This window comes from Eleutherodactylus coqui, chromosome 6 (genome assembly GCF_035609145.1).
Source record: "Eleutherodactylus coqui strain aEleCoq1 chromosome 6, aEleCoq1.hap1, whole genome shotgun sequence".
NCBI classification, from domain to species: domain Eukaryota; kingdom Metazoa; phylum Chordata; class Amphibia; order Anura; family Eleutherodactylidae; genus Eleutherodactylus; species Eleutherodactylus coqui.
In genome coordinates this window covers 69,441,441-69,466,020 of record NC_089842.1, presented here as the reverse complement: position 1 = coordinate 69,466,020, position 24,580 = coordinate 69,441,441, and the positions used below count along the sequence as shown (strand labels likewise).

General features: G+C 40.7%; 1 protein-coding gene across 1 annotated transcript in view; it reads left to right on the top strand.

Moving 5' to 3' along the window:
* BCO2 (beta-carotene oxygenase 2) overlaps positions 1-18,001 on the top strand; it is a 50,935-nt gene extending 32,934 nt beyond the window's left edge. The window contains exons 7-12 of the mRNA XM_066606943.1: positions 549-709; positions 1,818-1,985; positions 5,486-5,617; positions 8,331-8,510; positions 8,767-8,877; positions 17,371-18,001. Of these exons, the coding sequence (XP_066463040.1) occupies positions 549-709; positions 1,818-1,985; positions 5,486-5,617; positions 8,331-8,510; positions 8,767-8,877; positions 17,371-17,490 (872 nt within the window). The 3' untranslated portion in view covers positions 17,491-18,001. The remainder of the gene's footprint in view (positions 1-548; positions 710-1,817; positions 1,986-5,485; positions 5,618-8,330; positions 8,511-8,766; positions 8,878-17,370) is intronic.
* Positions 18,002-24,580: the final 6,579 nt, after the last annotated feature.

The window sequence follows — 24,580 nt, the reverse complement described above, 5'->3', positions numbered from 1 at the left end:
GCTGAGCTGATGGCAGAATCTTCGTTTTGTTTTTCGTAGCATTCTCATTGCAGTAATTCCTTGTATCTTCTGTGTGCACTCCCAAAAGCCACTTGGATCATGTGTTTTGCTCATTTCGAAGTTAAATTTAACAATATCCAGACTAAGACTATTCTTGTGAGTGGCATCCTGCCATGTAATTTTATTTTCACAGTATGAATAAGTAGTTGCAACAATTTAACACTTGGGGTAATTAGTCACTCACTGGGATTACCATCTTCCTGCATAAGATTGTTGGCACACAAAGTAATTTACCTCCACACCAAAGTTTATTTTCAAGCCTGGTTACTACCAGCTTAATTGTGCTTTACAGCAAACATTTTTCCACGGCACTTTGCATCAACATGGTGCATAAACAATAAAAATAAACCTTTTCCTGAAATCTGGCCCCCTAGATGCTCAAACATGCCGGTATAGTGGCATCTCTGCTACACAATGTATTTACTTAAACATCAGATTTTTGTAATATAGTGATCACATCAATATAACATATGATTTTATTTTTAAAGGCATGAGTGAGAATTATGTGGTGTTTGTGGAACAATCTCTGAAACTGAACATATCGAAGATACTACTCAGTCAAATACAAGGAAAAGCTATTTTGAGAAGTATAAGCTGGGAGCCGGAGCAAAATACTGTATTTCATGTTGTTAATAAACACACTGGAAAGGTACATTCTGTACATCTAGAATCTAATATCATGGCTCAATATTTATAAGTGGGCACAATGTAATGGCTAGTTATAGTGTTTGGCAAATAGTAGATTTTGTCATAAAGGCCTCCCAGCAATCTGATAATGATGTTTTGCTCTGAGGATAAGTCATCAATATCTTAGTCCCAGAAAACACCTTTAAAATTTGGCACAACCCCTGTAAAGAACACTATAATATCAGCAATGATGAAAAATTAAAGTAAATATAGGTCTTTAGAAGGGATATGCTGAGATTTAAAAATGGCAGGGGGGCAGATAAAAGTTTAAAGAAAAAAAAAAAGCGATATTAACCTGTCCAATGGCCTACCCTGTACAGCGTCACCTCTCGAGCCCCTTCTGGTCCAATCTCAGAAGTGACTGCAGTGGTTACATGCTTGCTCACCAAGTAGTTGTCTTACCGGGCATCTGGATGTGAACGGCATGTGACCACTGAGTCCAGTAATTGGTGATTGGCCATGCGACCAATGAACAGCATGTGACTGCTGCAGCTCCGTCCGAGATAAAGCCGGCAGGGACTGGAGTGATGGCACTGGACAGGGAAGGCCATTGGCCATTTTTCTTTATTGTACACCTATTAGGACATGGGAATCCACAGAGATCATGAAGTGCAAATCAAGTCACAGGCAGCCTGCTTTTGTATCCAAGTTAAAGGGGTTGGCCGGTTGACAGACCATCTTTTTTTTTTTTTTTTAAAGAATAGACTAGAATGTGTTCAAATAACAAAACCAGCAGTACTCTGCTATCCGCAACTACAGCACTTCGTAGTACAGCACTCACATACCTCTCGGTCTTTGTTGTGGAATGGATACCACCTAACTACTGATAAACTGCATGGTGGTAGCCGTTTCACAACAAAGACCGGGCGGACCATAAAGCTGCAGTGCTGGATCACTGGGGCTGAGGATGCCGGAGTACCATTGATTTTGTTTTAACACTTCTGTAGCTATATTTAAAAACATAATAATCTGGCAGAGGAATCTGATCTTGTTTTTATAGTGTTGTTTCTTCACAGAACTTTTGATAGTTTTAGTAACAAATCGTGTATGATTCTTAATGTTTTGTTTAGAAACATTTCACGACTTTCCACACTAAGGCTTTTGCAACATTTCATCAAATCAATGCCTATGAAGACCAGAACTGCATTGTTCTTGACCTCTGCTGCTCGGATGATGGAGGAGCTCTAGAACTTTTCCAGCTACAGAATCTACGCAAATCAGGAGTTGATCTGAATGAGGTAAAGATGGAGTCAATTTATGCTTTGTACAGTACAATCTGACAATACAGGATATTATGATGGGAAAGCAGTTTATAGTATTTTGAGGTCATATTTTATTAAAATGGAAATGTAACATAGTATATAAGGCTGAAAAAAAGATATATGTCCATCCAATTCAGCCTATTACCCCCCAGTGTTGATCCAGAGGAAGGCAAAAAATCCCAATGAGGTAGAAGCAAATTTTTCCTATTTAAGGAAAAAAAAATTTCTTCCTGACTCCAATCTGGCAGTCAGGAAAATCCCTGGATGACTGACCCTTCTGAAGTCATAAGTGATTGATTATAATATATGATATTGTATTGTTCAAGAAAGGCATCCAAGTCTCTCTTGAACTGTTTAGTTAGTTCACCATCATCAGGTCATCAGGCAGAGAGTTCTATACTCTCACTGCTCTTACAGTAAAAAAAACACCCTTCTATGTTCATGTAGAGACCTTTCTTCGTCTAGACACCCTTATTACAGTCACAGTCCAGGGTATAAATAGATGATGAGAGAGATCTCTGTATTGTCCCCGGATGTATTTATACATACCATATTTCCCTGAAAATAAGCCCCTGTCTTACATAAATTTTTTGGCCCAAAAGAGACACTAGGTCTTATTTTTGGAGGGTGTCCTATTATACTTACCTAGCAGGCTCGGTCCGCGTCCCTCCCACTGCTCTCCGGAGCTCTGGCAGGCTTCCTGCGGTTCTCGGCCTCCCAGAGGAGATTGTTTCCTGGTTATGGGATTCATAAATCCCGCCTCCATGAATCAATAGCTCTGATTGGTTCTCGAGCGCTGCTCAGCTAATCAATGCAATGCACAATGAACCAATGCAATGGCTGTGATTGGCTAAGCAGCGTTCGAAAACCAATCAGAGCCATTCCATTTATTACTTTAGTTGCCTGCCTTTGAACCTGCTCAAGCTCTGATATGGCCTTCTTGAGTAGCGGTGCCCAAAACTGTTCACAATATTCTGTGTGGCCTGACCAGTGACTTGAAAAGTGGAAGAACAATGATCTTGTCATTTTCCCCTATACATTTTTTGATGCACCCCATGATCCTATTTGCCTTGACAACAGCTGCCTGACCCTGATTGCTCCAGTTAAGCTTACAGTTAGCTAAAATCCCCAAGTCCTTTACCATGTTGGTTTTACCCAGTGATTTCCCATTTTGCGTGTAATGGTGACCTATATTTCCCTGCCATGTACATAACCTTACTTTTATCAGTGTTAAATATCATCTGCCACTTTTCTGCCCTCAACTTATCCATATCCTTTTGCAATCACATTCTGTCCTCTCTTCTGTTAATAACTTTGCATAGTTTTGTATCATCTGCAAATATTGGTATTTTACTGTACAATCCTTCTACCAGGTCGTAAAAAATATACATTAAAAAGAATAGGGCCCAAAACCAACCCCAGTAGTACTCCACTAGTAACGGTGACCCAATCAGAGTATGTACCATTTATAACCACCCTCTGCTTTCTATTACTGAGCCAGTTACTTACCCGCTTACACACATTCTCCCCCATACCAAGCATTCTCATTTTATGTAGCAACCTTTATGTAGCACAGTATCAAACTCTTTTGAACAGTTCAGATACGCAAGATCCAGTGACTCTCCCTGGTCCAGTGTGGAACTTACCTCCTCATATAAGCCAATCAGGTTGGTTTGACAGGAGCGATCTCTCATAAACTCATGCTGATATGGAGTTATACAGCTATTTTCCTTGAGGTTCTCCTGGGTAGCAGCTCTTAGAAACCCTTCAAACAGTTTACCCACAAGAGATGTTAGACTTCCCTCACACAGGTGTTTTTGTACAGCGTTTATCGCTTCCTTTTCAGTGCTGCGCTAAACGCTGTACAAAGCTCCCATTCATTTCAATGGGGCTGCTCACACAAGCATCAAAACAAAGCGTCTTCAACGTTGCACTTTGACAGCGATGCATGTTCTATCTTTGCCCGCTATCAGCTGTGTGTTGCCCATTAAAATAATGGGCTGAGGTTTCAGCACCACTAAAAATGTTACACAACTTGTAATCATGTTTTCGGCAGCGCTAAACGCAAGTGCTAGCTACACTACGTAAAAAGGAAAAATCAATACTTACCTAGCAGGAGCCGTCTGGGTCTCTCCCGCTGCTCTCCGGAGCTCCGCGCAAGCTTGCAGGCACTTGTCAGTGCCGACAGAGCATCTTTTGCTAGGGACTGGGTTTGAAGACCCCCGCCTCCAGCAAGAGATTGCTCTGATTGGCTGACCCTACAGACTCAGCCAATAACAGCCAGCGCTCGATGAACCGATCAGACATTCAATGAATGGCTGTAATTGGTGTATCCAATCAATAGCTGTGATTGGTGCATCCAGAGTTGGCTCTGATTGGCTGAGTCTGTGGGCTCAGCCAATCAGAGTGGTCTCTTTCTAGAGGTGGGGTGTTCAAACCCTGTTACTAGCAAAAGATGCTCTGTCGACAATGACAAGTGCACGGAAGCCTGCCCGGAGCTCTGGAGAGCAGCGTCAGGGACCCAGACGGCGCCTGCTAGGTAAATATTGATTTTTTTTTTTTTTTTATTTTTTTTTTTTCAGCTTCCTTGCAGCATTTTCACCCATGCTGAAAACGCAGCCAAAACAATGTAAAAAATGCATGACAGTGCTGCTGAAACCGCAGTAAATGCTGCGTTTCTGCAAACGCCTGTGTGAGGGAGGACTAAGACTTACCGGCCTGTAGTTTCCAGGTTTACTTTTTGACCCCTTTTTCGAATATCTGCACTACAATGGCTATGCTCTAATCCAGTAGAACAGACCCCGTCACTTAGGGGGTCCTTATAAAAGACAGACCCTTGTTTCTAATTTTTATTACCCAATTCCCTTAAAACCCATGGGTGTGTGCCATTTTTAAGACTGCTCTGCACATCTTCCTGGTGACATTTAGTGGAGAGTTTACTTTATCACTCTGCATCTCATCTGACATTTCATTTTCCTCTGTGAATACACTGGAGAAAAAAATATTTAATAGATTTGCTTTCTCCTTATCACCCTCATTATTTATTAAAAGTCCAACATTTTCAGCAGTAATCTTTTTTTCTGTTTGCAATTGAAGAACAGTTTAGGGTTTGTTTTACTCTCTTGGCAAGAAGTCTCTGTCTCCATCTTTGCTGCTTTTATCTAATTTTTATACAATTTATTTATGGTGGTTATATGCAATATTATTACAGTGCCAGGTGGGTGGGCTCAGCTCCCTGTCAATGCACGATGTCAGTAGATGGAGGAAACGTAACATCGTTCGTTGACAGGGACCTGAGGAGACTTCCAACTTGTCAGATTGCAAAAGCCAGGAGCTGTAACCAATGGAGGTCAGTTTGGAGGAATGTGGGGTTGTACAAATAAAAGAACAGATGCAATTGTCAGCGGGGCTGCCAGCCCAGCACATGAAAAAGTACATGACAATTTTTCAAGTTTTACTGCTTTTCTGCTTTGTAGACGGTCAAACAGTTGGCAAAAGCTTACCCACGCAGATTCGTTCTCCCGCTGGGCAGCTGTGTCAAAGATGATGTGGCCATTCAACCTTTAAACTATTCTTCTGCTACAGCTACAAAGCAAGGGGATAGGAAGGTAGGTAACCCATCAGATATGTTATACTAATGTAAAACATGGTTTGTATTGACCCCTGTTCTGTTACATTATCAAGTGATTGTTACTAAAAAAAACTATAAAAGCAGTAATTAAAATAAAAACTTGGATTTTTTTTCATTGCACAACAAATAAAAAAAAAATGCAGCATATTATTTAGGCAATCTTCAAACAATCATTGTGGCTTCCATTTAAACCTTTCCAATCCAATTTGTATCCTGGTTTTCCTAGGGGGCTTACTCTTTTTTGCCGTTATACAACAGCGCTATTTGCTGGCTAAAGCCAGTACTGCGTGAGGTGACACGTTGGATAGGCTCCGACAGCAGAGAGGCTGGCAATATACAGTAAGAGAATCCCGACGGACGTCTTCCAACATCGGAGCTGCACAGAATGAAATCTTAATGTCTTCAGAGGTCAGACAGTGGATTGGAAAGGGTTAATGGAACTTAAGATGCCCTGTTGGATCCGTGGAGGACAGATACCTCCAGGATCTGATGCACCCTAGTGCACTTATAATGGGATCTGATGTATTGGCGGGAAAAATAACCTTGCAGTAAGCACTATTTTTCCCATGGAATATGATGGACTCTCCCACAGAGTTTTGAATGTAGATGTGAACCGAGCCTAAAACTGGTACATATCAAAAGTGGAGCGCTTGTCTATGGCAAATAAACAGATTGCCTCTTTCAACTGCTATCAGTAACTGTTCCACTTTTCCTCTATCTCAATTTTAACCCCTTAAGGACCAAGCTGTTTTTTACCTTAAGGACCAGACACTTTTTAGGGATTTTACCCATGTGGCGGTTTTACTGCCCTATTTTATTTCCTTTAGCTACCAAAATTATTTTTACTGCGTTTTTTTACCCATGACATATAGGGTGATTTTTTTTAAAATATCTTTCACAGATTTTTTTCTTTCCGTTTTTTTAGTTTTATTGGCGGTAAAAAATTTTTTTTAACATTTATAGTTATTTTTTTTATTTTGTATATTTTTGCTAAAATAAAGTATGGGAATGGGTTCCTCTATTTTGGACGTTTTGATATATAGTATGTATGGTTTTGGTTTACAGGGCGCATACGGCGACGGTTTTTGTTGGCGTCGCCTTTGTGTTATTTTCTTTCTTATGTATGTATTGTTGTTTTGTTCAGTTATTTTGTTTTACTGATGTATGAAATTACGTTTTTTACTATCTGTGTCCCCCTGGACGTCATGTAAGACCTCTGAGGGACATTTACTTTTTTTTATTAGACGCTTTCCCACTGTAGCTGGGGCATCCTCAGGAGCCCCAGTTACAGGGAAAAACAACCCCTGTAGTGACATTAGTCACTGGCAGAGCTGGACAGGGTTTACCTCCAGCTCTGCTTTAGCAGGGAACCCAGGCGGTCACATGAACCCCCGGGCTCCCAATGTGAAAGTTACAGTTTACTTTCACTTTCAGTGCACAGTGCTCATTGAGCGCTGTGTACTCGGGGAAGCAGAAGGCAGAAAGGGTTAAAAACTCCTCCTGCCTTCTCCAGGTTATCAGCTGATAACTCGTTCCTGCCTCTGATTGATTGCAGAGCCAGGAGGCTTAAAGCACCACTGTAATTTTACTATAGGCGGTGCTTTAAGCCCAGGACCAGGCGCTGTAAATTTACAGTGCCTGGTCCTTAATGGGTTAAAGGGGCTTCACGACATTTGTAAAAAAGTGCCTTAGGGTAGGTAATGGTATATAAAAATTAAATGACCATTACTCATAAAGGATAACATGTGCTTACGATTTTGTAAAACTCCATCCAGATGTTGCCCTTGCTCATATTATTAGTCACCGAGGCAGTAATTCTTCAATTAGTCACCGACGAAGAACCTGTTAAAATTTACTAATAATTTCTAATTAGTCACCGACGAAGAACCTGTTAAAATTTACTAACTTTATTAATGAAATCTAAAAAAATGGACAGAACAAAACATATATAGTGAAAAATGGGAGCCTCCGGAAAAGGATTTTTAAGGGAAATTTTATTCCTTGGCTTCCCAACCAGCTAACCCGTTTTTTTCTCATGACCTTGATATTGAATGGAATACTGGGTATCAAGACCACTTAATGAGTATTTGTACCATATGTGGAATGATAACCTCCATTCATTAATCCAGCAGGGTTATAGAGTCGGGTAAGGCAAAATCTATTATTTATGGTTTCAAGGAGTTCCCCTTGGTTAAGGACTCCAGGACTGATAAAAATTTCCAGAGAGTCAGAAGGCAGTGTATTGTATGTGTCAAACTTATCACAATACTGTACTTTCTTGATCTAGTCAGAGTCCCCTATTCATAGTCCATAGAAGGAGAGCCAGATGTATAGTGTTCATTCCTTGGGTTCAATTACTTTATTCTATGATTACCCTTAAGGAATAATGAACGTACTTTGTGAACATCCAGTGCTAACATTAACCCCCAATCCTAGGATGGTGTATTGGAGAGGAGAGGGTTAAAGGGAGATTAGAGCCACTAATACGGATATATGGATTAGTACTCTTGTAGTGCAGCCAAAATTGCTGGAAAGGCAATAAATTTGTGTGTTCTTAAGAAAGAATTTGAGAGACTTTAGAAATTGAATGCATACATATGACATAAACTACAGAAAAAACATGTTAAATTGCTGTATTCAGGGATTCCACCATGTACATGTAGTAAGATATTGTGGTTTCTTTCATTCAGATTTGGTGCACTTATGAAAACCTCCACGACCACACACTGGACTCATGTGGATTGGAGTTCCCACAAATAAATTATGCTAAATATAACACAAAGAAATACAGATTCTTCTACGGTTGTGGCTTCCAGCACTTTATTGGGGATTCTTTAATTAAAGTGGATGTGGAGACGAAGAAAGCAAAGGTAAAAATAAGTGGAATTTACTGCATGGACAGCCATTCATTCCCATTCTGATGAGACAAACCTTTAAGTATTCCTTAATTGGAATTGTGTGTTGGAATGGGTACAATAAATCACTGAGATGTCGTGGTCATACGTGTCTTCCTGATGACAAACCTCACAAGTTCCACCTTTCCTTAGATAATTTATCTCATCATGAATTTTATAATCCTTTATTCATTATAGTTAATTCTTAACTTTTGCATCTTGAATATTGCAGGTGTGGAAGGAGGATGGGTATTATCCCTCAGAACCAATATTTGTGCCTTATCCAAATTCTGTCGAGGAGGACGATGGTGTCATTCTTTCAGCTGTTCTTACACCCCACAAGGTACAGGGCCAGAATTCTCTCTGAATTTTAAATCTTAGTAAAAAGTGTAACAATCTCAATATAATCACATTTAGGTTACTAGAAGAGTCAATACTGTCTACAAAGTATGGACAATGTATGAACTGAGCCAATAGTACAGTATTGATGCTGCCTCTTTTTTAATCCATGGATGCGCAAAGGGGTTGTGCTAAAATTAATCCCTTCTCTACAGTGTAAGGGATAACTTTCTTATCGGTGGGGTTCCGACTGCCGGGTGCCCCTTTGATCCAAAGAGCAGGGGTCCCGAAATTCTACATATGATTTCAGTGGATTACAAGTTCAAGCCACTTCATGCATTTTAGTGGTAGTCCTGGAAATTGCGAAGCGATTGTACTTGACAGTTTCTAGTGCTCCCTTTAAATTGAATGGAGGGGTATTACATTTGCACAAACTCCACTCCAATCATGTGGGGGTCTATGGGATAGGGAATAACTTTCTATCTTGGCACCACCCCCAGGGGTTGTCTTTTAAACTATCAAAATGGACGCTGCCTGGAGCCTATGAGAAACCTGTCCTAGAATCTAATTGTGACACAGATTGATGAAACCTGAGAGTAAGGGCGCCCACCCACTGGCGTTTTTTTTTTTTTCTTTGCGTTTTTCCTGCAGAGCCATTAGAATTGAATGTACTCCTGTCCACTGGCGTTTTGCGTTGCGTTGCGTTTTTTAACATAGGAACTGTCAGTTGCATATGTGTCCTTATTTTTCTCCTAATGCACCCATGAAAGTCAATGGAAATTAATGGAAAAGCTGCGAAAACGCGGCGTTTTTCACGCACGAAAATCGCAAACGCCAGTGGGTGGGCGCCCTAAGGGGGCAGAGCTGTGGACGATTCAGAGCCTAATACCACTTTGTTTCTTCTGGTTAGCCTGACAGTAACCCACCGCTCTCCCCTTCTTCTTTGATCTCACTTACTCATTCTAGTTACATTCTTAAATGGGTTTCTCACAGATCGCAGAAGGAGACCATTTTGTTAGGTTCCTAGACTACCTCTTTAATTTGGTTGTCCCAAATGGACAATCCCTCTTAAAATGCAAGCCTCAGAAGTGATCGGCTATTATATTACACACAACACCCATTCATATAAATGATCTTGTCCAGCCTGCCAGAGATGGAAGGCATTCTTTGCAGGCACTGTGGTTGCTTAAAGACATTTGTACGCCTCTTTAAGTTTACTTTCTGTCTTCCACCTAAAATCTTACATCAGGCATTGACAGGCACAGGTAATTTGATGGGTGGCGCAGTTGGTAAGGTAGACAGTTTTGTTAATTAGAATAGGACAAGACACCTCAAAAGTTGTACAGATGTAAAGTGTCTGGTTTTTCAACAAACATAAAAACTGCGATCTTTATAATATATCTTCATTAAAGGGGTTTTAGCACTAAAGACAATTATGTCTTATCCACACAACAGGGGATAAATCTGTTGAGGGCTCATGTCTACAGGCGTATGTGTAAAAGGCTGTTTATCTCCCCGCAGCGTTTTACCGATTTTTAAACATCTGCTGTGGCAGCAGAGACCGCGGATGGCTGCCACAACAGCCATGACTTTTTTTTTTAAATTCTCTGCTCTGTTTGAGTGGGGATGAGTATGAAAACACTGCCCCTACGCAATGTATTGTGTATGGACAATATTGCATTCGCAGCCTATACAAATGTATAGAGCTAACACTGTGTGTTTCACAGAGAAATAGAGCATGCTGCGATTTATTTCTCTTGTGTATTGATGCGCAGTGTCTATACACATGTGCATAGATCAATGAAAAGTCATTTGACTTTCATTGACCCTATTCACGTAATGCACTGTAAAAAAAAAACATCGTGCATATGAGGCCTAACTGATGTTGAGTCTTATATGGGTTGTATGTATTTTTATTTCATATTTTGCACATAAAAAGGTGTTTTTCTCTCCTGGGCATGTGGAACTTTGATGAGGGTCACACTTTTTTTTTTTTCCGCAAATTTTTAAATTTTAAAAAATCTTTGCCTTGCAATTGAACCGAACGTGGTGGAAAATCCGCCGACAAAATGTCTTCAGTTTGCATCAATTTCCATCAGTGTTTTTCAATGCATCACTGGATATTCTGAATGATAAATAGAAAAATGATCATGATAGGTCCTTTAACTAATTAAGGGCTCAGTCAGACTAGCATGTATTTATGCGCACATGTGTGCGCACAAAACAGCGCGTCTATTAGAACCATTGGTTCCCTGTGGTGTGTTCACATGTCCATTTTTTACAGGCATGAAAATACTTGCACCTGTAAAGATAGGACATGCATGCACTGCATAGGTCTGTGCTCCGCAAGCATCCATGCAGGGAATTCCCTCATTACTGAACACTGTGATCGCACCATAGTGTTCAGTGATGAGGTGACTCCCTGCGGGGATGAAAGATTTCCTTGCCACAGCTGTGGCAGAGGACCGTGATGTTCTCCCATTGCTTTCAATGGGGTCCGCTCGTCTGACCGAGGCCTTAGGACACAGTCCTTTGTTTTTTCTCCCCACTTTCAACCTTAAATCATAACTCTTATTTATCCATCGTCATAGCTTGTTTTTTGCAGGACAAGTTGTATTTTTAATGGTACTAGTTAATGTACCATATAATGTACTAAAAAACTTGTGTGGAAAATAGAGTGAAATGGAAAAAAAATGCAACTCCGCCATCTTTGAGTGTATCTTGTTTTTATGGTGTACACACTGCAGCAAAAATGACGTGATCACCTGGTCAGTACGATTGCTACGATACCAAATTTATATATAATACGTTTTTTTTATAGTACAGCAAAAAAAAATGTTTGGAAAAAGTTATTTTCTGCCTTCATAACTTTTTTTTTTTTTACTTTTCTGTCAACGTAGCTGTGTAAGAGCTCATTTTTTACGAGACATCCTGCAGTTTCTTTCGGTACAATTTTGGAGTACATATGACTTTTTGATCGCTTTTTGTTAATTTTTTTATTGGAGACAGGGGTTGACAAAAAGCTTAGTTTTCATAGAATTATTGAATGGTAGAGTTCGAAGTCATTGGGTCTAACCCCCTGCTCAGTGCAGGATTCACTAAATCATCCCAGACAGATATTTGTCCAGCCTTTGTTTGAACACTTCCATTGAAGGAGAACTCACCACCTCCCGTGGTAACCTGTTCCACTCATTGATGACCCTCACTGTCAGAAAGTTGTTTCTATTATAAAATCTGTGTCTTCTCCCTTTCCGTTTCATCCCATTGCTTCTAGTCTTTCCTTGTGCAAATGAGAATAGGGCTGTATTAGGGAAATATCCCTAGTATGTCATCCTGCGTCCAGATTGAAGTGAATCTGCAGATTTAAAAAAATAATTAAGTACCAACTGGTAGAGAGAAAATCACATACACACTCTGTCGATAGCGTACAAATTATCTCTGAGTTTATTGCATCTTTTTATAAGCATAACACATAAAGTGACCTTGATTCTGTGCCAAGCATTACATACACCTTTATTATTCAATCATTTCCTTATCTGTCAGCTGTCAGTTCAAAGTCTATTCTCAAAATATTCATTTCCCTATTTCTTAGCTGTTTCTACATCTTTATTATAGTCATAAATATATTTATTCAATTTATCACCTGAAGCTTTATCATATCAGCCTCATAATTCAGTATCAGCTGTTATTTATTAGTATACGGGGTTATCCTGACCACTTCTCGTGGGATAAGGTCACAGTAACCTACATGTATCAATTTAATGGGTAATACAAAAAAATGATCAGTCTTTTAACGGTAGTAAAATTTAAAGGTAATATCACACAAAATGGAATCGTGAACAATTTCCCTCCATAGGCTGATCCCTCTGCACTGTGACAGCCCTTCAGATATTTGTAAACCACTATTAAGTCTCCTCTCAGCCTTATTTTTTGCAAGCTAAAGATTCCCAGAACCTTTAACCGTTCCTCATAGGACATAATTTTCAGACCGCTCACCAGCGATACTAAATATGTTTTTGTTTATTAGTTTGGTTTATTATAATTATGGGGAAAGATTGATTTTTATTTTTTTAAACATTTCTTCCTTTTATTTTTTTTTCTAATAATTAATGTCTTTTTTTTTTGTTTGTTTTTGTTTGTGTTTTTTCACTCAATTTTGGGTTATTTTTTAGTATCCAGGATATAAATTTGCAATTGTTTTATCGCTCATGCAGTATAGTACCATAGTATTACATTATGCTGCGATCTGACACATTCTACCAAGCCATGCCACAGTGGCAATCAGCTATGACAGTGCTGGAGGCCTCCAGAAGGGCATCTTGTGATAGCATCAGGGGGACCATGCTGGACCCATGAACTTCCATCGGTGGATTTAAATGCTGCTGTCAAAATTGACAGCGGCATTTAAAGGATTAACAGCTGTGATCGGCATTCACACTATTCGCAGCTGTTGCCGGTGGGTGTAAGAAACAGTCGACACCTGCATTGTATGAATCGAAATCGTCTCGCATTTTCCCTTCATGCAACCACCGAATGCACAGGGTGCAACTGTACTGTGTCGTTAGTGGTTAAAAATAAAATTATAATTGCAGGTGTGATGTGGACTGACACACTTTGATATCCGTTTGCATTGCACAGAAATAAATAAAATTCATTAGGTTATGTTTTGTTTGTTTTTTTTTATACTACAAGAAAAATGTGAACTCAACCTCATTGATTCATTAACCCGTTAACGCTACAGGATGTACAGTTACGTTCTGCAGGTTTGGGGTATGTTTGGAGGGGGATCGCGCTTTCCGGTTACTTCCTAAATTTGACACCCGCCTGCCACAGCTCCAATAAGCTGCGCCACTCATCGAGTTGTTAATCCGTAAAATCCCCGATCGATGTTCGGGGGTCCTGCACTGCCCACCACCTAATATCATTGCTTTCTATGGCAGCTGGGGGCCTTCAGATTGCCAGTCAGATCGCTGTATAATGTAATGCAAGTTCTTGTCCTCTGGGGACAAAAAAATCCTGTAAAAATTAGTTTAAAAAGTTTTATTAATTATTAAAAAAGGGAATAAAAGTAAAAAAAAAAACCTTTTGCCATATTTATAATAAAATAATTAAAAAATATAACAAAAAAACACATTTAGTATCGTTGTGCATGTAAAAGCCCGATTTATCCAAGTAACAAATTATTCACCCTGTGTAGGGGCCCAGAAGGTCCTACAGGATGTCAGACATCCACTAACCTTTAAAACCCCAGTTTATGTGCTCCTTGGGAGACATTTCTGGGGTTGTCTGTAAGAGAAACCCTGTTTCTCTCCTTTCCTCAGACTACGTCCTAATCTGCTTGGCAACGTTTGTTCCCTGATTAGTTACTGTCACACTGATCGCTGATTGAAAACAGAGCAGTGCAAGTTGGGATATGGGGAGGAGTTACATAGATTTCAGTCAAAAAGTTTGAGCGGGAAGTCCGTTACAGTCAGAGAGTCCATGAGAGAAGAAGTCTGTGCGTCGTTCAGTCAGTCACAGCTGGAGCATATAGAGAGTCAGTCAGCGAGTGTTTCAGGGAGGGAAAAAGTCAGTCAGAGAGTAGTCTGAGGAGAGGTACAGCCGCAGTCTGAGGAAAAGGAGTCGTAGTCGAAAGTAAGGAAGTTCAGGAAACGTCTCAATACCAGTGCAGTGAGGAGGAAAATAGGCTGGGCTCCTGCTACAAAAACAGTGAGTGTTATGAGCCTCTGTATTTTCCCTGGTTTTCCAGTGTAACAGCCTCCCCCTAGCCTCCATTACAAGTACAGTCTCACCCCAGTCTCCATTACAGACACAGACCTCACGTTAACCTACTGAGCACAACCTGCAGATACCTGGGACTGATGGGGATCCTGTTCACAAATAATCCTAAAGATAGAGAGAGAAAATGGCCGTTACTTACTAACTGAGGAGTGCATATAGATGCATCCTCCTCTCACCATGCAGGTAGCTGACTACCAAATGGAGGAGCGAAAAACACCTGTGCAGGACACCGATAAGACAGCCACTCACACTGCCTCTTGATAATGAGGGGGGTGGATGCTTGGCGTTTACTCCCACACATAGTGGATACAGGGTGCCAGACCGTTCTGATATATGTAGTTCACCATGCAGACCAGCAACCTATTAATGACGCTATGATAATTCAGCGGGTTGCCCTGCATTTTCAACAGTGAACCACATTGGTACTGCCACCCTGGGCTCCCCCTGGAGTCTTAAAGCCACACTGCGTGTGAATGATAGATAATAAATGCAAGGCATCGGTTGGATGTTGGCCAAGATACATGAGCCCACTAACCACTTCACGGTTCCTTGCGTTGTAGTGGGTCCCTACACTAATATAAATGCATCACAGAAGGGGAAATAAAAAATTTAAAACAATCACAGAAAACGGCCATTACTTACTGAGTGAGGAGTGCATATAGATGCATCCTCTCACCATGCAGGTAGATGACTACCAAATGGAGGAGCGAATAACCAGACAGCTGTGGGAGACACCACATGGTGAACGTCGTCAGAAAATAAAGTAAACAACGCCAGAATTGCACTTTTTTGGTCACTCTGTCTCCAAGAAAAAATGTAATAAAAAGTAATCAAAAAGTTGTATGGAGAAGCATTGGCTGGATGGGTTCTCCTATACATCTTAAGGATAAAGTCAAACGACTCTTACCATTAGAAAAGGGCAGGACGCAAATACAGTAAGATATGGTTCAAATGGTTGGATGCATTTGGCTTGGCGCAACTAAACTTGCACATTAGGTAAACTGAGTGTACTAGGCAAACAATATGTAGGGTATATCCTGGTCACAAGAGCAGCAAAAAGATAATATAAATTTTGTATCATAGTATTCGTACTGTAGAATATAGTTATCGTGTCGTCTTTGTTGCAGTGTGTACATTGTAGAAACAAGACCTACCCAAAGATGGCGGAATTTCATTTTTTATCCATTTCACTCCACTTAAATTTTTTTTAAAGTTTTTAAGTACATTAAATGGTATATCATATAGTACCATTGGAAAATGCAACTCATCCCGCAAAAAATACTCCTTAGACAACTGAGTTGATGGTTAAGTAAAAGAGTTAGAATTTTTAAAAAGGGAGGAAAAAACGAAAATAGGGAAAAAAACAAAAAACAGCCGCGTCCTTAAGTGATTAAAGGGGTTGTCCCTCTTATAGCTATTGATGACTTCTGCTGTTGAGGACCTTTCTTTAGCATATGTCTGCCACCTGGGAACCCCGGAGATCAGCTGTTCCCCTGCGCTGGTGTCTTAAGCCCCATTTACATAGGACTAACTGTCGGGCAATGCCCCATTTACATAGGCCTAACTGTTGGGATACTCGTCCCAGTGAAGCTCGCTCCTGTGCTGTCACACAGGAGCTGGCATCGCTGAAAGCGCTGCTGGCATGGAGGCGTGGCAGCCAGGGCGCATTCCCCCCCCCGCCTCACCTCCATACATTCACTGTAAGCAGGCAGTCATTCAGAACTCAATGACTGCTATTTATACTGAATGGCTAGTCGTTAAGTTTCTGCATGCATTTACACAGACAACTATCGTACTAACTCCCACGGGAGCAGCGGGATTTGAATAACTCTGAACGATAACCGCCCCTTGCAAAATGGCCTTGAGTGTATAGAGCTGTTTTGCATGTGTAAGCGCAGAGTTTTATACATTGCAGAGTGACTATTGCAGGCATTCACTTCAATGGGTCTCAGCTTGCAATATCTATATGATTTGTTAGGGCTCATGCCCACGCACGATGTGGAACATGCCAGCGGATTTCCACTGCGAGAGTACCGCGATTCAAAACAAAAAAAATACAGCCTGTGACTTTCTGTACGTAGGCTGACTGCAGCCTGTAAGCACATTGTCATTTTGAGAGACAGGAGAATGCAATGCTAGAGCTGCGGGAACCCAGGAGATGAGTATAGGATGTATTATTATTTTTACACACTGGGAGCAGGAATTTTACAAAAAACTATTTACACGGACAACCCCGTTAACTACATACCTGATAAAGAAGCGAAACCTTGAAACATGTTGAATGTATGGAAGGTTTTACTTATGTTTAATGAATCTGGTATGCTGCCAATTGATGTGGAGTCTATATATTATGTTCCCGAGGTGCACCGATTATTGACATTGGCCATTAGGAATGAGGGGAGTGAGTGTACAATTGCCCCATTGGATTGAGTAATTTCATTAATCATCCTAATACAAGTGTGGAAGTTCTGCTCTCCAGTCTTTGTTCTTTCTTTATTTGTACCAATTGCTGGAGGTGGGACAATCCCCTTTAAAGTTTACCTGTCATTTTAAAAAGAAAGTAAAAAAAAAAAGCAAACACCTAACATGTCTGAAGCTTTGTTCGCTTGGGGTGTAGGTGTGGAACCTCCACTGATCACTAGAAGAGAGGGATAGAACTCTTCTGTGTAGCCCACACATACCGAAATTAACTAATCTTTTTCTTTTTTATTTTTAGAATAAAAATATCTTCCTTATATTTTTGGATGCCAAAGATTTTACAGAAATTGCCAGAGCTGAAGCACCTATACAAATTCCATATGGGTTCCACGGTATCTTTCTATCGCAAAATACCTAAAAATAAATAAGGAAAAGACTAGAAGAACGCCTTACACTGGAAAACACTTTAATCACTGCAGCCATTAATTCTAAATACAATTTACTATATAGATTGGAATAAATGTCCTAATTTATAAATATTACTCATATATTGCAATTGTGACTAGTAGATTAATATCCAGAACAACTGTCAAAGGGGTTGTATGAGATTATGAAAACATGGCTGCTTGCAGAAACAGCATCACAAGTTTAATGAGCGTGAACTACAGTACCATACAAAATCTATGGACAAGGGCGGCGCTGTTTCTGGAAGGATGCAGCTATTTTTTTCCCATTTTCTAAAACCCTTTTAAATGTGGTCAGAGAAATTGTGACTTTTCATACACACCGCATCAGTCATGAAGGAGCCGTTTGGCTGGATCCATGCTCACAGATTCTGTTAAAGGGCTTCCAATTTGATTAAAAATTGCTGTTAGTGGGAAGGAATGATCTAAATGGAAATAAAAATGCATTGTTTTTCTTACACATTGCACACTTCTCCAGTCTTGCTGCTGTCATTTTCTCATCTAGACTTCGTTTACATTGGCTGTGGCAGTCACCGCTGCAGCCAGTCTCCTTCCCATGAAATGGAACATAACGTCCTATATACAGTGCGGGCATGTTTACTACAAGCTACATATGGGGCATCACATGACACCACTGGAGCACCTAAAGGATGCTGTTTGAAGCAGGCAAGATCTTTTAAAAATTCCGGTTGCGAGTAGGGGGACTTAAACCTTTTCAATCCGCTGTCTGACGTCTTAAGACATTATGAATTAAGGCTGTACTGCTCCGATGTTGGAAGACGTCCGTTGGTGTTCTCTTATTGTATATTGCCAGCCTCTCTGCTGTCAGAGCCTATCCAACGTGTCACCTCAAGCATTACTGGCTTTAGCTAGCAGATAGCGTAGTTCTGTAATGGCAGAAAAAGAGTAAGCCCCCTAGGAAAACCCAGGTTACAAAGTGGATTGGAAAGGGTTAAACCTGAAAAAAATGGCTCAGACAAATCTTTCAATTTAGGAGTAATGGAGTTGTGGCTATTTTTTATTATGCTTGTGTGTATCCATGCAGTGGGTGGGGATGCTCTTTTAACATCCACTCTGGATACATTATTATTTCGCATGATATCAGGGCCTCACCAAGGAGTTGTAAGAGTGCCTTCACACTGGCATGAAAATCATGCGAGATTTGTGCGTTTCCAGACGTATAAATCTCGCACAAATATGAACCCCATTCTTTTTCATACGCATTAGCATTTTTTTCCCCCTCATGGTACCGCAATGCTATGCAAGAAACAAATCGCAACATCTAGCTGCGAGATCTCACATTGCTGCACCATTGTTTTTAATGTCGCCTCCGTTAAAAGCAATGGGAGAAGTCCGCGATCCTCCTTATATCACCAATAATGACTATACAGTTCCTTGTTTGTACGACACCTTTTTTAAACTATCAAATGTTAATTTTCTGCATGTATAATGAATAAATACATAAAAAAAAAATATTTAACTTTTTTATGAGAACCAATAAACAAACCTATAGGTTTGTGTGTCTTTTGTCTCCAAAGGGAGGGTATTTATAGAGGAAAATCAATGGAAAGGAACAAGATCAATCAATCTACATAGTGTGGAATGTGAATACATAAATATTCAGGTGTGTGTTCCTCTTCCAGCAACCCAAGTAATGGATTTTTAGGATCTTGAGTTATAGTCAAAGAAGAAGGCAGAAATGGGAATAAAGAAAAAAAAGGCAATAATGTTAGACCAAAAATATACAATTATGGGTGGCTTCACACAAGAGTGTGCGTACATAGATGCGCACCCCTGTACACGCAAAAACATGCATGTATGAAGGTCCGTGCATTGCCTTTAATGAAGCTGCGGCTGCTGGTCTGCCAGCACCCCCTGAGGTGATTTTCAGGGAAGAGGTTTAAATATAAGCTCTTCCCTAAAAAATCACCCCGTTTAGAGTATGTATGTATGTATGTATGTATGTGTATATATATATATATATATATATATATATATATGTGTGTGATATATACATACACACACTATATGTATATATATATGTGTGTGTGTGTGTGTGTGTGTGTGTGTATATATATATATATATATATATATATATTCACACACGCATACCTGTCCGCCGCTGCCGTGTCCCCCATGGGGAAAAAGAAAGCATCGGCCGCATGTGGCAGTACATAGTAATATAGTATGTAAGGCCGAAAAAAGACATAGGTCCATCCAGTTCTGCCTATTACCCCCCCCCCCCCCCCATTTACCTTGAGGTACTCAAAAATAGTATCTTTTAGAAACACTTAAAATATTTTACCCACAATAGAAGTAAGACTGAACAGCCTATAATTTCTAAGTTCACTTTTTGACCTCTTTTTGAACATATGCACACGTTGGCTATTCGCCAACCCAGTGGAACAGACCCTGCCACTGATGATGATGTCCTCCATGAAGTGTCCGTTGACGGCGACACCCTAGCTTCTGGCATGCGTTCGTATCTGTGATGCAAAACTGAACCTTAAATGTCTGGTCACAGGTGCCACAGTATAGTCCACTAGAATTATAGGTGTAATTATAGAAAGGCTTTGAGCAACCAACGGTTAACGGCGATCACGCAAAAGTTGTAAAAAAGTAGTAGAGGGGAGATGAAAAAAGCCCCCAAAAGTGCCGGTAATAATGGCCGAACTGCGCATGTGCCTCCAAAATGGTGCATGCGCAATAGGAGCTAATGCGAAGTTGCCTTTGGCATAGTGACCTGCCAGGACCAAAGGGATTGATCCCTGCTGACATGGGTGGGTGTGATACACCTATCACAGCCATCCATGTCATTTGTTTAATACATTTTTGTGACAGAAGAGAAATAGAGAAAAACCGTCTCCGATACAGAAAGTGACATTTTTTTTTTCCGGGGGTTACATTATTTTTTAATTTTGTCTACCTCCAAAAAATTTTTTTTTTTCTAAAATTGAGCGTAGGCGTTACAGTGCTGAGCAAGCGTATGTACTATTCTTCAGAGGCTCTGGTAGCGATAACACAACTGAGGTGGATGAGTTTTTTTTCTGACAGCGACGACTGCTTCTAGCGCCATGGAGGTTCCGCCAATTTATTTTCACCCCACATCCATGAATTTACTGCGACTCCAGGCATCAATATAGACGTCGCAAATTTTGCCTCTTTTAATTTTTTCAATTTATTCATCACTGATGCTGTCCTTGTACGGTCAATTGTGCAAATTGAGGCCCCTTATTATTTTACTAAAAGATTTCCTTAAAAACATTTATACCCCAGAAAAAAATTTGTCTGTGGCCGAGTCGCTCATGAGCTTAAAGGACCGTCTATCCTTTCACCAATTTATACCCTCAAAACACGCTAGATATGGCGTTAAGCTATATAAAGTTTCTGAGATCGCAACAGGGTATACATCCAATTTTCTTATTTATGAGGGCAGGGACCGACATCTAAATCCCCCTAACTGTCCTGAAAATATTGGCATAAAGGGAGAGATCGTGGTAGCTCGTAGGCCCATTTTTAAATAAAGGGTACCACATTTATACGGATAATTATTACACTAGTATCCCACTTTATAAAGCATTACATGACTCAGATACAGGGGCCTGTGGAACTGTGCGCAAGAATAGGGTGGGATTCCCACAATCCCTGGAGTCCAGACACGTAGAAAGGGGGGCATCTTACGCACTGGCAAATGACCCCTTGCTTGCCATAAAGTGGCATGACAGAAAATATGTGTCAACTGTGCACACAGACACCTGCTTTGCAGTAAGGGAGAGGGTGTCTGCAACACAGAAAAGAAAAACGGTCTGTGTCTCGGACTACAATAAATTTATGGGGGGTTTCGATGTCAGACCAGGTGCTTCAGCCGTATTTTGTAAAGCGCAAAACCAGGGCAATGATATAAGAAGGTAGCAATCTACCTGATACAGATCGCTACGTATAATGCGCACGTGATTCATAAATCATCCGGGGGAATGCTGAGCTTCCTCCAGTTTCAGGAGCAGCTTATTGAACACCTTTTATTTGAGACCACCGCACCTCAGGATGCATTACAATCCGAGGAGGTGCGAAGGCTCACAGAGTGCCATTTTCATCACCGTATCCCTGAAACTGCCGGTAAAAAATACCCCTAAAAAAAGTGTCGGTTTTGTAATAAACAAGGGAGGAGGAGAGATACCCGATTTTATTGCCCCATGTGTCCATCCAAACCAGGCCTCTGTAATTACCCTTGCTTTGAAACCTACCACACAATCTTGGTATTCTTGTATCTTGATGCCACCAGGAATACCTGGTGGAGCAAAGATTGACAGGGGGTGACGCCCCCTGTACCTGATTGGCTTCCCAGGTTGTTGGGCACCAAGTCCTAGAAGGGCACTAAAGTTTGATAGCAACGTGACGGAGCGTCCACTGGCAGTGCAGCACCGCAGCCACAGCTGTAAGTCGCTTCCCCCAGCCTGGGCAGCAGGGACCCCAAAGGCTGCTTGTTCTGCCTTACCGGCAAAATGTCTTTTGATTGGCAGCTGTCAGCGGGGGACCGGCCAACACAGACCACACATGCGGCCGCCGGCACAGAGCTCACAGGTGCTGGCCGGCAGAGAGGGCTGAGGCGCCGGCACAGGTGTGAGGTGTCAGGCGGCGGCAGGGTGGCACGCATGGCACAACTGTAGAGCGGGACATAGGTAAGACGCTGCACTGTAGGGAGCTCACAGCCGCCCACCCGGATGGAGGGCTGAGGCAACGGCAGGGAGGGACTCTGGTGAGACGTAGCACTGTGTGGATCCATTTCTCATTTCTACCTGGCGTGGAGGGTTAGCCTGAGGGTAACTATACTTCTTAGGCTTACATTATGACATGTAAATGCTGCCATGTTACAGCGGTAACATGCCACCACTTAAAGGTAATAATGTAAGCCTAAGAAGTATTGTAACCATCAGGCTAACCCTCCACGCCAGGCAGAAATTGATCCACTGCCTGCTAGAACCTTCCTGCCTTTACCCTAATGGGAGCTAGGGGTGTGACAGGGGTGTACCTCCTGTCAAACCCTTAGCTTACGGAGGCGTCAAGGTACAATAATACCCACAATCTTTCACTATTTATTTTATTTAATATATAGGAAACGCCAAGGGGGAGAGTATTCTTTTATGGGAGTCATTTTTATTTTTGCTGCGCCCTGAAATCCAATAGGTGGTCCCTCCATTATAGGCCTAGCCATGTGTCATGTATGCAGATTGGGGCTATAATGGGGGTATTGCTGAACACAGAAGAACTAGCGCTATTAAATTTGAAGTGCGTCTCCCCAGTTTTCCCTGCTTAAAACAAAGAAAACAGTCATGTAAGTGACAAACTTATGAAATTTTATTTATTTTTCACTTGCTTTATAATAATTTTTGCAAAAAAAATGTGAAGTCAGAATGCTCAATACACCCTTAGAGGAATTCGTTAAGGGATCTAGTTTTCAAAATAGGGTCATTTGTGGGAGTTGTCTATGGTTTTGGCTGCTCAAGAGCTCTACAAGTGGGGCAAAGCCAGCGACTACTCCGTTCATTTTGGGCCCTTTTGTGCATCCAGACATAAGATTAGGGCCACGATGGGTATGTTTCTGTAAACATGACAAACAAGGGTATCCATTTTGGCCGCTCAACAGCTCTAAAAGCGTGCTATGGGGCCTAAAAGTCCTTCGAGGAGAATTTCTGCTCTGAAAGCCACCGACTACTCCTTTCATTTTGGGCCCCGTTGTGCATCAAGACGTAAGATTAGGGCCACAATGGGTATGTTTATGAACATGGGAGAAACAGGGGCATCTATTTTTGGGGTGCAAGTCTTCATTCATATGTACAAAAAAAGCTTTTTTTAATTGACAGTATTGCCAAAAAAAAAGAATCACAATTTTTTTCCTTTTGCTTTGCTTGAATTCATTCAAAAACTGTTGGGTCAAAATGGGTAGTACACCCCTAGATAAATTTGTTAAAGGGTCTAGTTTTCAAAATGGGGTAATTTGTGAAGGTTTTCTATGGTTTTGGCCACTTAAGAGCTCTACAAGTTTGCTATGGGGCCTAAAAGGCCCCTCGAGGAAAACTTCTGCTCTTAAAGCCACCAACTACTCCTTTCATTTTGGGCTCTATTGTGCATCCAGACATAAGATTAGGGCCACAATGGATATGTTTCTGAAAACAGGACAAACGGGTATCCATTTTGGGGTGTCAATCTTCATTTTCATGTGCACTATAGAAAAAAAATATCTCTTTAAAATGACATATTTGCAAAAATGGGAAATTTCATTTTTTTCTCTTCTAAATTGCATTAACTCCTGAAAAAAATGTGAGGTCAAAATACTCATGACACCCCTCAGTGAATACATTAAGGGGGTAGTTTTTAAAATGGGGTCATTTGTGGGGGTATTTATCATTCTGACACTCATGAGCCTTTGCATTCTTGGCTTGCTGTAGGAAAACAGTGTTCCTCAAAATGCTGAAAAGTATTGTTAAATTTGTACATCTAAATGGTTTAAAAAAATGAATGTTCTTCAAATTTGCATTCAGAATAAAGTAAATAGATGGAAGTATATATCTTAGCAAAAATTTGTACAGTATGTTTGCACATATTTGAGATTTTACAGTTGAAAATGTTCCCAATATTGGTACTTTTTATAAATATTCACAAATTCTATCGGTCTATTTTTTCCACCGATATGAAGTGCAATATGTGGTGAAAAAACAATGTCAGAATCACTTGGATATGTAAAGCCTTTACGGAGTTATGCTATGTTAAGTGATACCTTTCAGATTTCCAAAATTTGGCTCTGTCACTAAGGCGCAAACAGGCTTCATCACTAAGTGGTTAAATAGTCCCGGTAAAAAATACAAATCCTCCTGCAAAAAACAAGCTCTCGGACCGCTGTGTGGATGGATACATAAAAGAGTTAAGATTTTTTGAAAGTGGAGAGGAAAAAATGAAAATGAAAAAAGGGCTGCCTTTTTAAGGGGTTAAATAGTTATTTTTCACCATTTTTGAACAGATATTTAAATCAACACAACTTCCCTGTAC